We start from the raw sequence: 12,926 nt of genomic DNA, 5'->3' as shown, positions 1-12,926 counted from the left end.
AGAGATACTTATGCAGATTGTTTTGTACAAAGTCTGCCTTTGATAATTTATTACTGGTATGTGATATAACATGCGTAATATGACACTGGAGTAAGCTGAAACGGTAAATTATTCAATTTAGCTATGTTATGACTACTGTAAAAACGCATCTATGTTTATTACTCTTTAACATTTTGTTATATTTTATATTTATTTATTTAATAGAACACGTAGGGCGTAAAATATTTTTTTTGGTTCTAAATTCTGATTAGTTGCTTTAAGATTTAAATGTACACGAGTATAGATAAATATATATAAAATATAGAAATGCTATATATGTACTTATACAATATGCATATATAAGTACATATATAGCATTTGAATTATATAATAGTTCAAATGCTTTGTATATTTTTATCGTACTCATCTTACAATATCTTAACTACTGTATATCTCTTACGGATATTTTTATGATAAGTGAAATCTTCTGTGAGTTAGGACTAATGTAGTTTGAGCCGAGAAAAACGGCCAGGAATCTCAGCATGAAGTCTACATCAAATGAAGTGTAGTGAAGTAGACATATATTTGAGCTGAATCAAAAATTTTCACCAATATTTTATTAGATAATATGTAATACTCATTCAAAACAAAACATCATTCTTTTATGCTGTAAAAAATCATCGAAGTTTTTTATGTGACAGTTCATTCTTTATACATTGAATATATTCCATTTTTGTAAATGTACAGCCCTGACATCTCGATATTTCATTATTTTCAAGATGATGTCATAATGACGTTTCATTTGTTAAAATTCACAACCATTAACACGAGCTTCGGTACACACAAATGATCTTTGTGTAAACATTTAATGTTATTTTATGCATTAAATTTAAATGGAAATCCAAATGTTATTTTAGCATTGTCTGGTGACGATTCAAAAGTAGACATGCAGTCATACACATAGACATAAACATGAAAACCTGAAGTACGAACTTTAAAACATTAATAAAAACGTCGAATTATTATGACTCTTTGTCAAATTAAATAATTTTTTAATTCACTTCAGTCGAATGATAATCAAAGAATAGATTATTTTATTTTATTTTACATGTAGTAACATTTCGATAAAGTATTGTATATATGTATGTATAAACTTATTGAAAATTATAAAGATATAATTTTGTTTTTTTACAAACAGTGTAAGGATATTATATGATGCTATTTTGTGAAAATAAATAAAAATGAGACGCTTCTAGATTCTAGATTTCGATCGTTTTGTTAGTAATTATTTATTTATTATTTCTATTAATGGAAAATATAGCATTCTTGAAAATAAAAAATAAAAATTGTGATAATAACATAGTCGACCCCTTGTTATGGGTTGGTATTTCATAAAATATATTTATCTCTTTTAGTTACTCATCGTTTCATTTTGTGATGCAGTCGTTACCAATGGCTTTCTGACTCTTGTCTATATGTCTCTCCTTTGATCTTCTTATACTTTTGAGTTGTTTACACATTACGTGAGAAAGTCTATTACCATTTTATATTATTTTACGATAAATAAAAATTAATATAAAATATTGTGTTATCAGTCTATGACGTATTATGATTACGATAAAGTGTTATTACTTTTAATTGCATTTTGGTGTCGATTTACTAAATTATTACTTTTTTATCAGCTCACAGTTCTCTCTATCTGGAATTGCGCATACATAATATGGGGGTATTATTATCTTAATGATAACAAATATATATATGGTATTGAAAAAATATAATAGAAATAATACTATGCCTTTTCCTAATAAAGTTTTCCTATTTAGTTTAAATATTTACATTCTGTTGGAAAATTACTACAACGACTTTATATACAAATATATTAATAATAATATGTGTGGCTACAATGATACCTAGGTATAGTATATATCATTATTACTATAGATGCCCTGAAATGAAACGGTTAGGCTTGTTGCACATATTAAATAGAAATGCGAATCAAGTTTGACGAGTTACATCTATACAAATGCACATAATAAAAGCTGAGAAATATGTTTGTTTTCTTGATTTAAACGGTTAAATACCTTTTTTTTTACGTGGGTAAAATCCCTCTTGGAGACCCGGCCGTCTCAGGGGTTGGACGGACGGGTACTGTGGTCTCACAGTACCCGTCTCAGCTCCTGTTGTGTGAACGGCAGACTTGAACCCCAGAGACTGCCGCACACACAGAGCCGCGCCCGCTCCGCACGTTTCTCTACAAGAGTAGAGTCACAGCAGGAGCGGGCCACCAACGCTACGCTTAACGGCCGGAATGGGCCCCACTTGGGCCTATTGTCCCAGCCTGTGCTGTCCCCTTCTCTGGACTATCGGCCGACATAGTAGCAATATCCCGAAGGAACTACTACTATCCCGCCCAGGGCGTACCAGAACCAAACCATTGCACGGCCACCGTTCCCCGCGGACGTATCCACGAGGATGGGGAAGCCTCCTAATGGCTTGAACATACGAGGAGGTTGCCCGACTCACGCCCCAAACGGTTAAATACCTAACCCTACTTCAAAATATATTTTGAAATAAAGAACAAATATTGTCTGCGATTTAGTTAGTATAGTCTTAACGACTTTCAAAGAACAGTACTAAGATAAATTGGATTGGAATCGATATTGAAATTTGACAAATAAGCATTCAGGCTGATTAAGCAAAATGGCAATATCAATATCAGTATAATTACTATGTAGCTACTAAGATATTATTAGGTTCTCCTACTAGGTAGTAGAGGTGTACTTACCATGCTTTACGAACCGAAAAGGAAAAGAATTTATTTCCTTGCTGGCGCTGTGATTGGTGAACCTGAAAATTCAAAAAAATATAATAAACAATTGTAAATGACATCATAAATCTTCGACGGCATATTTCATATTGATAGCATCGAGCAGTGTAGGTGTCAGAATTTGATTCTGAGTCATTGCGATATTTATAACAACGGCCAAAAATCTGGGACAGTTTTTAGTTAATGCTCAGTATCAGTATAGATAGAAAATAAATGATGTTATATTTGACTGTAATGATAATCTACATACCTGATACTTGTGACATAATCTAAGTAGAAAATGGTTGATATCCACTCATAAATGTCCCGAAAAAGGTTTTAAAATATAGAAATACAAGCAAAAAACACTGACTTACCAGATAAAGCTCTTACCATTTCTAACTAAAAGGACTTATACTATTTTAAACGACTGGGTGGTCTCGCTAAACCGCTGTTTAGCACTCTGCTGTGCTTCCGATAGATGCGGATTTGATTCCTCGAACGGTACAAACTTTAGTATTTCTGATTTAGTAATTGAATTATATATGTATAAAATGAATATATTATTATTACTAAAAAAATAATGTAATATAATGAATATAACTCGAAAGTTTTTAATTTTATTGCACATATATCTAGATTTGTTTACAAAATTAAACCAGATTAAATATTGTTCTTATGAGCTGAACAAGAGTTTGCTCTCTATTTATTCTCTCCTCATGCAGCGTCACTATGTTTCTTTAAAAGTTATTTACAGGTAGTACCACTTAACTATTAAATTAACAAACGAAATCCGAATGCTAAGTTATCAAGTTTATAAAATTTATAATTAAATTAGCTAAATTTGCATCATATCCACTATTTACCTATTGTATCGTAAGTCGCATACGTGATGACTATAAAAGGTCAATCACAAATAAATGCCAAACATATCACAGAAACTCCAATCGTCATCTCTGAACTCACATAAGATGATTTAAATACGTCTTTTTTTAGTATCTCTTGCTTGCCGACCATTGCAACATCATAAAATGACTTTACTAAAGAACCATTGGTCATTAAATTACATATACACGGACAGTGTCGTTTGTATCAGTTATACCACAGTACCGTACGTTGTTTCGAAATACACAACTATTTCTAATCTAGTACGTATCTATTTTAATTAAACGTTGAAGTCGAAGCCCGCGTTTCAATCACAAGTTGACACAGCGGCTGATCATTGTTCGTTAGACGGTTAGATATTTTAGCGTATCCACCAAAACGACCTCAAAACGGCATTCGACTCGACCTAGTCGAGCGTAATCTAACATAATAGAAGTCGAAATTTGAACGCGAAAGTTTACGTTACTAGCTAAAATTAAGTAAAGTTTGTGCTTTACATGTAGAAGGCATAGAGTCGAAAGTAGCTTAGAATTATTGTGGACACGTGCGGAATGGAGGTATTAATGGAGTCAGTCCCCACTAATAAAAGCGTTAAAGCGCTGCAGCTATGTTGACGTTTTATGGACGTGCTGTATTTGGTATTTCTGTGCAGCGCTGTGTCGCTATCGGGGTTATTTCAACCGCGATGCGATGACTCAAGCCTCGGTAAACAGTATGCGGGACGATGAGTCACCGTTTTACACATTCGCGTATAGCGTTTTAGTAGTGTTGTCAGTCTACAGTTGGACTCGTCAAGTAACTGGACGATCCTAGGCGTTTATATCGCAGATTTTACTGCCAAACGCCTAGTTTTACACATCTATTCGTGAAATAAATCTGTGTATTAATATATTGTTTATAAGAACAAGTTTGTGTGAATGTGTATTACGTCCTGTTTTGGTGTGTGCGTGTCAGTGAGTCTTAGCAGTGAAACGGTCGATAAAGTTCGTGACTATTATTGTGGATTCTTAACATACTATTGGATTTGTGTTACGTAGGATTGAGGATTGTACAGCGATGCCTGCCAATAAGAAATTCATATCGAAAATACGACAGATTGCACAGTGGATCTTAGTAGTACATGTGGTAAGTTCTAAATTACTACGCTTATAACTGAACTGGCTTATAAATAGAACAGCTCTGTGTTTTGTTCCATTTTAAGAGATTTGCTGAAAGCTATGCTTATAAAAATGTTATGAATTTGCTTTTCCTATTATTTCTTATTATTATAATGTTTACTTGGAAACGTTTATATTTTAAGAACATTCAGTATCCATTCAGATACCTACCTACTTTGTATGTTTTCTATATAATGTTATTTCATATTTAAGTAGTACATTTTGCATTTATTATTATTTATGTAAAATATACAATAAAATGCCTGCTCATTCATATCATTGCGATTATTTGTCATATCGATCAATGTTGTCATGATACCCATATATTGTCAATACTTATCTATGTACTTATGAGTATTATTAGTAAATTGAATTCAAAGATCCTAAAGTAATACGAAAAAAAAGGAAATAGAATCGAGACTGCAGTAGATATTGATTAGGAGCCTCTGGCGATCTAGCGAGGGTTCACTTAACTCAGTTACAAGTTCAGAGAGCAAAGTTTTCTCTACAATAAAGGTGACATTTTTTTTCTAAACTGTAAAAAAGAACTATTTATGCAAATATATATATATATACTACAAAACACGGAATGGAAAAGTTGTTTATAGTGATGGAGGTATGCAGAATACTATTCAAGGTCGTATGAATTATAGTAGGTAGTAGTAGTAGGTAAATGTTAACATTTTTAACTTTACAATTTTATCTAATTATGTGATGTTGGACTATCATGATTAATAAATGTAAACAACGTTAACACAATAATGATAAGAATACGCTGTTAAGAAATACGTGTTCACTTACTATTATTAATAATTATGCTATCTAATTTTTCCTATTATTCATAACTTCATAATTTTGAATTTTGTACAGTATAATATATGGTAGAAAAAATGTACAATAACATTTTAGAAAAGACCCTATAGGACACTACCTATTTACATGCTTTTAACAAATATTCTATATAACGAACAATAATAATTTATTTCATACTTGGAGTACGACGACCTTTATAAGGAGGTGTTGAAAATTTCTTCATAATTGCTCCTTTCATTGAAACATCGTAAGGGTCTACTTAAAAGACCCTCGGTCCTTTGGGCGATTTCCACTGGCAACTTGGTAATTAAGCTTATTTCCTTTGGTTGCTTTGTCATTTGCAACAATTGTATGCTTAGTTACTCAAGTAGATTCAGCGCGAAACGTGCCTCATTTGATTTAAGCTCTTGCGATATTTGACGGAAGTTTCAAATTAATTAATTTATTCTGTATTACTAAATAGATAGTCATTGAAAACGAAGCAAAATATTTGGAATTCGACCCAAACATAATATTGTGATGTGACTAGACAGATAAGAGACGTTCAGGGCTTCGAGCCAACAAGTTCGGAATAATTGAAAGGCATGTTCGTAAAGCCTATGGAAAAGAATAATACAGTATCTGTTTAATTCACTCGTACCGGGACCTGTTTGCGGTTTCTGGTTTGCTGAACGTGACCAGACAGTAGTTTGCGACGGCACAGGAATGACCGTGCCAATTGCAGCAAAAATGCGAAATATTTTAACGATGTCGCGTTTCTCTCATATTATTCTTCAGTATTATAAGAATGATTATTGTAAAATTAATTTTGATATGTTTGATTTAAAGTTCAATATATAATCTAAAATATTCAACCATTCAATCTATATAACATCAATGTATTATGTACTTATTATATCAAAAGCAATGTCAGTTTTCAAATTGTTTTTATCAACTTCGTACTTACGTATCGTACAGGCAGATAATCTGGTTATTACGATGCGTTGGTGAGTCACTTTAGAAATTATTATAATCCTAATTATTAATTGTTTAATTCTTAACGATTTCATTCGTATTCTCTATTTTGTTCATAAAGTTAGGACATAAGATGGTTAGAAATAAACACTTGATTTTTTTAAATATACACACGAGAGTAGGTATAACAGTTTTAGTTGACCTATTTATTATTTGTTGACGTTAATATTAATCGTCACTCAATAAATAAGAGCTACAACGGTCTCATTAACAAATTACGCACTACCAATTGAATCATTAACTGTAAATATAATGTACCTACCATCACTAAAGTATAAATATAAATAAATACAATCGATTAAAATATTTTACAACTATGATGTGTCATTTGTGAATGACCTATGAAATGTGTTTTATTAATCGAAGTCACGCGACACTAAAACTATTTTAGTCGTCGTTCCAGGAGGCGTGTCTCCGATATTAATACACCAGGCTAGGCCGTGAGTCATCTGGCCGTCTGAAAGCTCTCTTCTGTCTTGTCCCACATCCTTCGTATCGTTTGTATTACTCATAGCGAGTAACCCGGAATTCTTTACAAGATGACATTTTAGTTTATTTATTGTTTAATTGCAATTGTTCATGCACGAGTATATGCTAATTTCTTATCATCATTATCATTACATACTATAGTATAAAATTGAGTCTCTGCCGCTGTCTGTCCATATGTATGCTTAAATTTTAAAAACTACGGATTTTGAAGCGGTTGGGAAGAGTGATTCAAAAGGAAGGTTAATTGTATAGTACATGTACACCCGTACGAAGCCGGGGCGAGTAGATAGTATAATTATAAGTTTCATATGTACTTACTATGAATTTAATATCTACCCAAATGAAGTTTAAAAATTTTTAAATTTACGGTTTACATATTGAAATAGAGTCATTAATTTGTTATTACACTTTGACACTAAAATACTTACATGAAAAATATTTTTAACATTCTTTTATAAGAAAAAGCTATTAAGTATAATCAATTAATAATTTGCATTTATACAATAGTGCATATATACAGGAATTATGATTTGTTTTTTTTATTTTTACCTATATAGGATTTCACAATGTTTCATAAATTAGATAATCTGTCGGAATGTAGTTATGGTATACATATATTGTTGTGAATTGTGAACATTAATCGTTTCCTTCCTCGTCCGTATTGAACTGATCGTTGCAAGGTCTAGTATTGTTTCAGAAGGTTTTATTGATTTCCTTCCTTGGTAAATTATAAGCTGTCAAATTGATTATTCCGCTTCCGTTATAAACCAAATATTACATCGATTATACGAGTACGACAAAATTGTTGAAAGTTTTTTTGTCCGGATTATATATAATTATTACTATGTACACTACTTAAAATTGTATATTTACATTATGTAATTGTCAATTTATTTATTAATTCATCTTCATTAACCTCGCTAACGGTTTATTGTCTTATTCTATACAATAAGTTATTTTACCAACCGAGTACTTAATTCTTATTATATTTTTGAAATACAGCTGAAAATTATGTGTTGAAATATATTGCTATTATAAATTAAACCTTTAATAATATTAAGTATATGTAGCTATAATTTGTACAATAAAATTATAAAATTATTACAAACAATGAAGTACCTATACTTTATGTAAACATCCGGTTATCCTTACGAACTTTCACATTTATAACATTAGTGGGATTAAAAATATGTAACTAGGTAGTCGGTAGTGGGTGTATACATATATGTCTCAATATATATACAAACAAACAATCTAATATAATATATATTATATACAGTAGGTATAATGAACATGTAGGTTGTAAAGGAAGTAAGCTGTTGACTACTATTCCCCCATTATGTGATACAATTGATGAATGGGCAAACGCGAGCATGTGTACTTGAACCGAATTCAATTTGATCCCTTTCAATAGTAACCCTTACGCATGAATTGCAGCATTGATTTGAATTAGTAAATAAAATGAATTTCTATAGAATGTACCGAACTGCATTCACGTCATTAGAAATATTGCAAAATGTATTGAGAAAGTAATGGGTCCCGCTAACTTTTAATAGGGACTAGGTACTATATGTGTAGATATAATTAGATAGACAATTAGACATGCCTGCTTCTGACAAATTAGAAACTCGTGTTACTTGTATTATTATTATATATTGCTGGCATTTAATAAATGAGATTTTATTATATAAATTGCTTTTAAAATAAACAGTTTCATGTTCAAGTATAAACGTAATATATTTCTATATACTGTACTCAATTAACTGTGAAATTTGACTGCGTCATATGAGCTTTCAAACAGAGTAGTAGGTATGCCTACTCGTTTTAGGGTATCTTTGCTTATTTGCAATTTATCGCTGGCTAAATATTATGACATTATATTTTGCATAGGAACAAAAATATCTAACGAAGCCTATCAAGTATTCTCGGAAAATATGCAAATAAACGGCAAAAATCTCTGTAGACATCGCAAATCAAAAAGAGGGTAGAGTAGGTTGCCCGACGTTTAATTATGTAAATAAAATTTCATGCATAGCAAGGAATCGTTAAACAATGTGCCAGATGAGGCTACCCTTTTATAGCTAAAGTTAAAAAAACGCTGCCGCAGGGTATAACCGGATTCTGATTTATGTTATTATACAAATCATAGAATAGTACTGATTTTTTAATTGAATGATTATTATTAATTGTTGATTAAAATTATTTAACATGCGAAAATGTTTAATTTTCATTATAGAAATCGAAATTGTGCAAACTTGTTACATAATTGTGTAAGTATATTGTATAGGTACTACATTAAACTGCCGTGTTCACGTAAACATTTCTCGTATTTAAATCCTTTTGAGCTGTTAGTAATTTAACCCTTAATGAGAGCTTGGTGAGAGTCCCTTCATATGTCCGGAGGCGCGGAAGCGGGACCTCATCACCGGCTCTAATGGCCTGGAACCACCCTTCAGCTTAACAGATATCATCTTATTCGAACAGATTGGAGGATTACTTATACGGAGTTTTTAAAATGTGCAATGTATTTGTAAACGTACACTGTGTAATCTGATAAAATAAAGTTTTTGGATATTCTGTAATGAAAAATACATAAAAATATTATTTCACTTCAGAATACCAACACATGAGATAATCTTAAATCGTCCACATAAAAATTTGTCATCGTACAAACTAAATTTGGCAGTGTCCCTCGCTATGTTATCACCTCATCGTATTGGCGATGCAGGCACAATATCTCATAATATTCTTTATATCCGTCCCCATAAACACAAACGGGTCGTGGTAATGACGCCCCATCGAGGGGAGAGGACGTCTAACCGCCCGTTACGGTCGCCGGATATGTGACCGCTGCATTTTATTACCACTTTACTCTGCCACATAATCGACTTTCATGATGAAGGGCTTCTTTCCGACTAATAGTCACTTGCTATGCAATGACTTATCCCGACCTGTACCGTTGTTTCCCGTGCGGAACGTTTTACTCAAAAGGTTTAATTGTTGTTACAGGTCGAGTTTATAGAAGCATACTGCACACCTCGTGATACAGCTCGACGGTCGCCACTACGCAGTCGTCGCTCCAGAGAGCCACGCCGCTCACCAGATACATACAGATGGAAACAGGAATCCCGTCGGTCGAATTACGATTTTGACTCGTGTCGCCGACCTTACGATTACGAGTCGAGACGAGGCCGAGAGTACGACGGAGATTCCGGAAGGCGTGTTGAATTCGACGCAGAATCCGCAAGACGACGTGCCGACTACGAGTCTGCAAGAAGAACAGATTTCGACTTATCCGTCCCAGGGGTATCACGGCGTAGTCCTGAAAGTGCCCCTGAGGGTTCCACGGAATCTCCCCCAGAGCCGGCGCCATCTGCGCCTTTAAGACACGAGAGATCGCGTCACAGATCACAGCCATATTACGAATCGGGTTAGTATTCACATGTAAAATATTCAGTGGTACACAAGGAAAATCTATTAATTCCCTAACTATTATTAGTAGTGGTATACTAATAATAGGTAGTGAATCAGATATGTATATTTATATTAATTCACAAAATGAGCTATACAGAGAGATTTTGAAAAAGACACATTACAGTAGGTACATGTAAGTATAAGTATATCTCAATTCCGACTACCGTCTAATCTCAACCAGGACAATGGTTCCTTTTTTCCAGTGTAACAATACATGCTCTTATTTAATGCATTGTTGTATGTAGTAGTTTAAGGATTAAACTTAACTGTGTCCGTCGCTAACTGGATTTAAGTTCTAATACAGGTAATAAGGTCTATTTTAAGAAAAGTGGACAAGGGCCTTGCATGTTTATTAATTAATAAAAGATACATAAAAAATATAGATACAAATTTAGGTAGACAATTTGTTACATTAAATATATTATATTATTATTTGTAGTTTTAAAAATATTTGATTTAATTCACAATTTGTATAAAAGAATTTATACATAAAAATGTTCTCTAGAAAGTAACTACAATAGGTTGTGCAAATGCGTGTACCATATATAAAGTTTAGAAATGTATTGAATATTATATATAATTTCAAATATAAATACATTGTATACTAATTGTTCTCACATGTGTGAGTATGTTTGGTGATTAGCAATTAAGGAATTTCTCGTTTTCATTGATATAAATATCACGTTTTTATGGGACTCGAGCGGTCGGGTATTGCGGGAACAATATCATTTTTAATCAGGCCTTTGTCGTTTATCCTTTCGTCTAGACTAGACTGTGAGGACCTGAGTACCTAATAATCTAGATACCGATGACGCTCGTTTGAAGGAAATAAATGGAAATGGAAAGTAGATTTACACTTGTATATCTTGATTTGTTATAAACTGTAATATTCCTTATTATCAGACAGTCAAATTTGAAGGTGCATATTATTATTTACATGTAAAGTACACTATATTTTGATTTAATTGGAAAAAAATGTGTGAATCTAACACCTTCATTTAACCTCACAGGCGACACGATTCAGAAACACATTTAACACGTTAATTGTGGCGATTTAGCAAATTTCGCGTCGCGGGTCTGGTCATCCACGCGGAAAAGCAATTACGTAGCGTAATGACGTCACTTATTCTCCCTCCCTGCTTCAGCAACGCTAATAGACAATTTGCCCAGTTTTTGACGTCGTTTTGTCCCAGTGACGATGTCGTCATGTTGGATAAGCAATGCCCTTTTGTGCCCTCTTGTACTTTTAGGGTTATATAGGCATCTATAATTTTGTCGGCTTAAACTATAATTCTTCTATGTAAATTTCACAGTATAGAAATTTATAAAATTATTCATAAAACATAATAAAATGAATATCTGTTTCGTTAAATAATTTGCTATAAGTCTTATAATAATAATTATGTTGTAAAGCTTAAATAAGTAACGCACAGATAACATAATATTAGATAGTAACAATAAACTACATACAAACAATGACAAAAATTAATAATAACATAACAATGACATCGCTCTTAAAAATAATAGACTAACAGAAAATATGGAATTAAAAGTAAGTACCTAAAGAACAAAAGGATTGTGGTTTAGCGAAAGCATTAAAAAAAGTGTATTAAAAATGGCAAGCCATACTTGGGCTACGATTCGTTAGTTTTTTGCTATCGTCGTCGCTCGAGGGTTTTTAAATCTCGACTTTTTTATGTTCACGATGTATTCAGAAGAGTCCTTTGTTGTGCGAAGCAAGAAATTCTCATTAGGGTATTTCCACGTGCCTTTGAAATAACATTAGCTTCGCATGTACGAGGGGCTTAATGCATTCATTAAGTAACGTAAAAGTCCTTGAGTTGGATTGAAATAGAAACGCAATTTATTTAGGAAAAGGTTTATAGCTCAATAATCAGATAATCAATTAAAATGTTGAAGAGAACATTCGATTTATGTATACAAATCATGTTTAAAATTTTACCATAAAAATCATGGAAAAACAAAGTATGAAAATAAAAGAATAAAGTTAATAAATAAAATAAGTTAGAAATTCTGTAAGCGAAATAGAATAAGTATGTAATATAGCAGTTACCAATTTTTAAAAATACCATACCCATGACTATTTGTTAGTTCTTCTAGAACGTATTAATCTGTATATGATTCTTCCAATTATTGTTGTTTTCAAATTTATTAAATTTTAGAATCATATAACCCAGTGTGAAGTTCACGTTTTTATTTATTATTTTAATTAAATAGATAATCATGTTTATAAGTAGAAAAAAATGGTACTCTCGGTTATCTGTTTGTATTTTACATTTTTTATGTCA

General features: G+C 32.2%; 1 protein-coding gene across 2 annotated transcripts in view; it reads left to right on the top strand.

Moving 5' to 3' along the window:
* Positions 1-12,926, top strand: part of LOC131854458 (serine/arginine repetitive matrix protein 1) — a 175,460-nt gene that overhangs the window by 157,800 nt on the left and 4,734 nt on the right. The window contains exons 1-2 of one of the 2 annotated variants that reach the window (XM_059205576.1): positions 4,451-4,795; positions 10,153-10,573. In XM_059205576.1, coding sequence (XP_059061559.1) covers positions 4,727-4,795; positions 10,153-10,573 — 490 coding nt within the window. In that variant the 5' untranslated portion in view covers positions 4,451-4,726. Of the gene's footprint in view, positions 1-4,450; positions 4,796-10,152; positions 10,574-12,926 lie in introns of those variants that run through there. The other variant, XM_059205575.1, reaches the window with a different exon arrangement.

The sequence above is a fragment of the Achroia grisella genome, unplaced genomic scaffold, assembly GCF_030625045.1.
Source record: "Achroia grisella isolate CSIRO2021 unplaced genomic scaffold, CSIRO_AGI_Agris_v1 utg1186, whole genome shotgun sequence".
NCBI classification, from domain to species: domain Eukaryota; kingdom Metazoa; phylum Arthropoda; class Insecta; order Lepidoptera; family Pyralidae; genus Achroia; species Achroia grisella.
The sequence above is the reverse complement of the archived record's forward strand: the minus strand, read 5'-3'. Positions and strand labels throughout refer to the sequence as shown.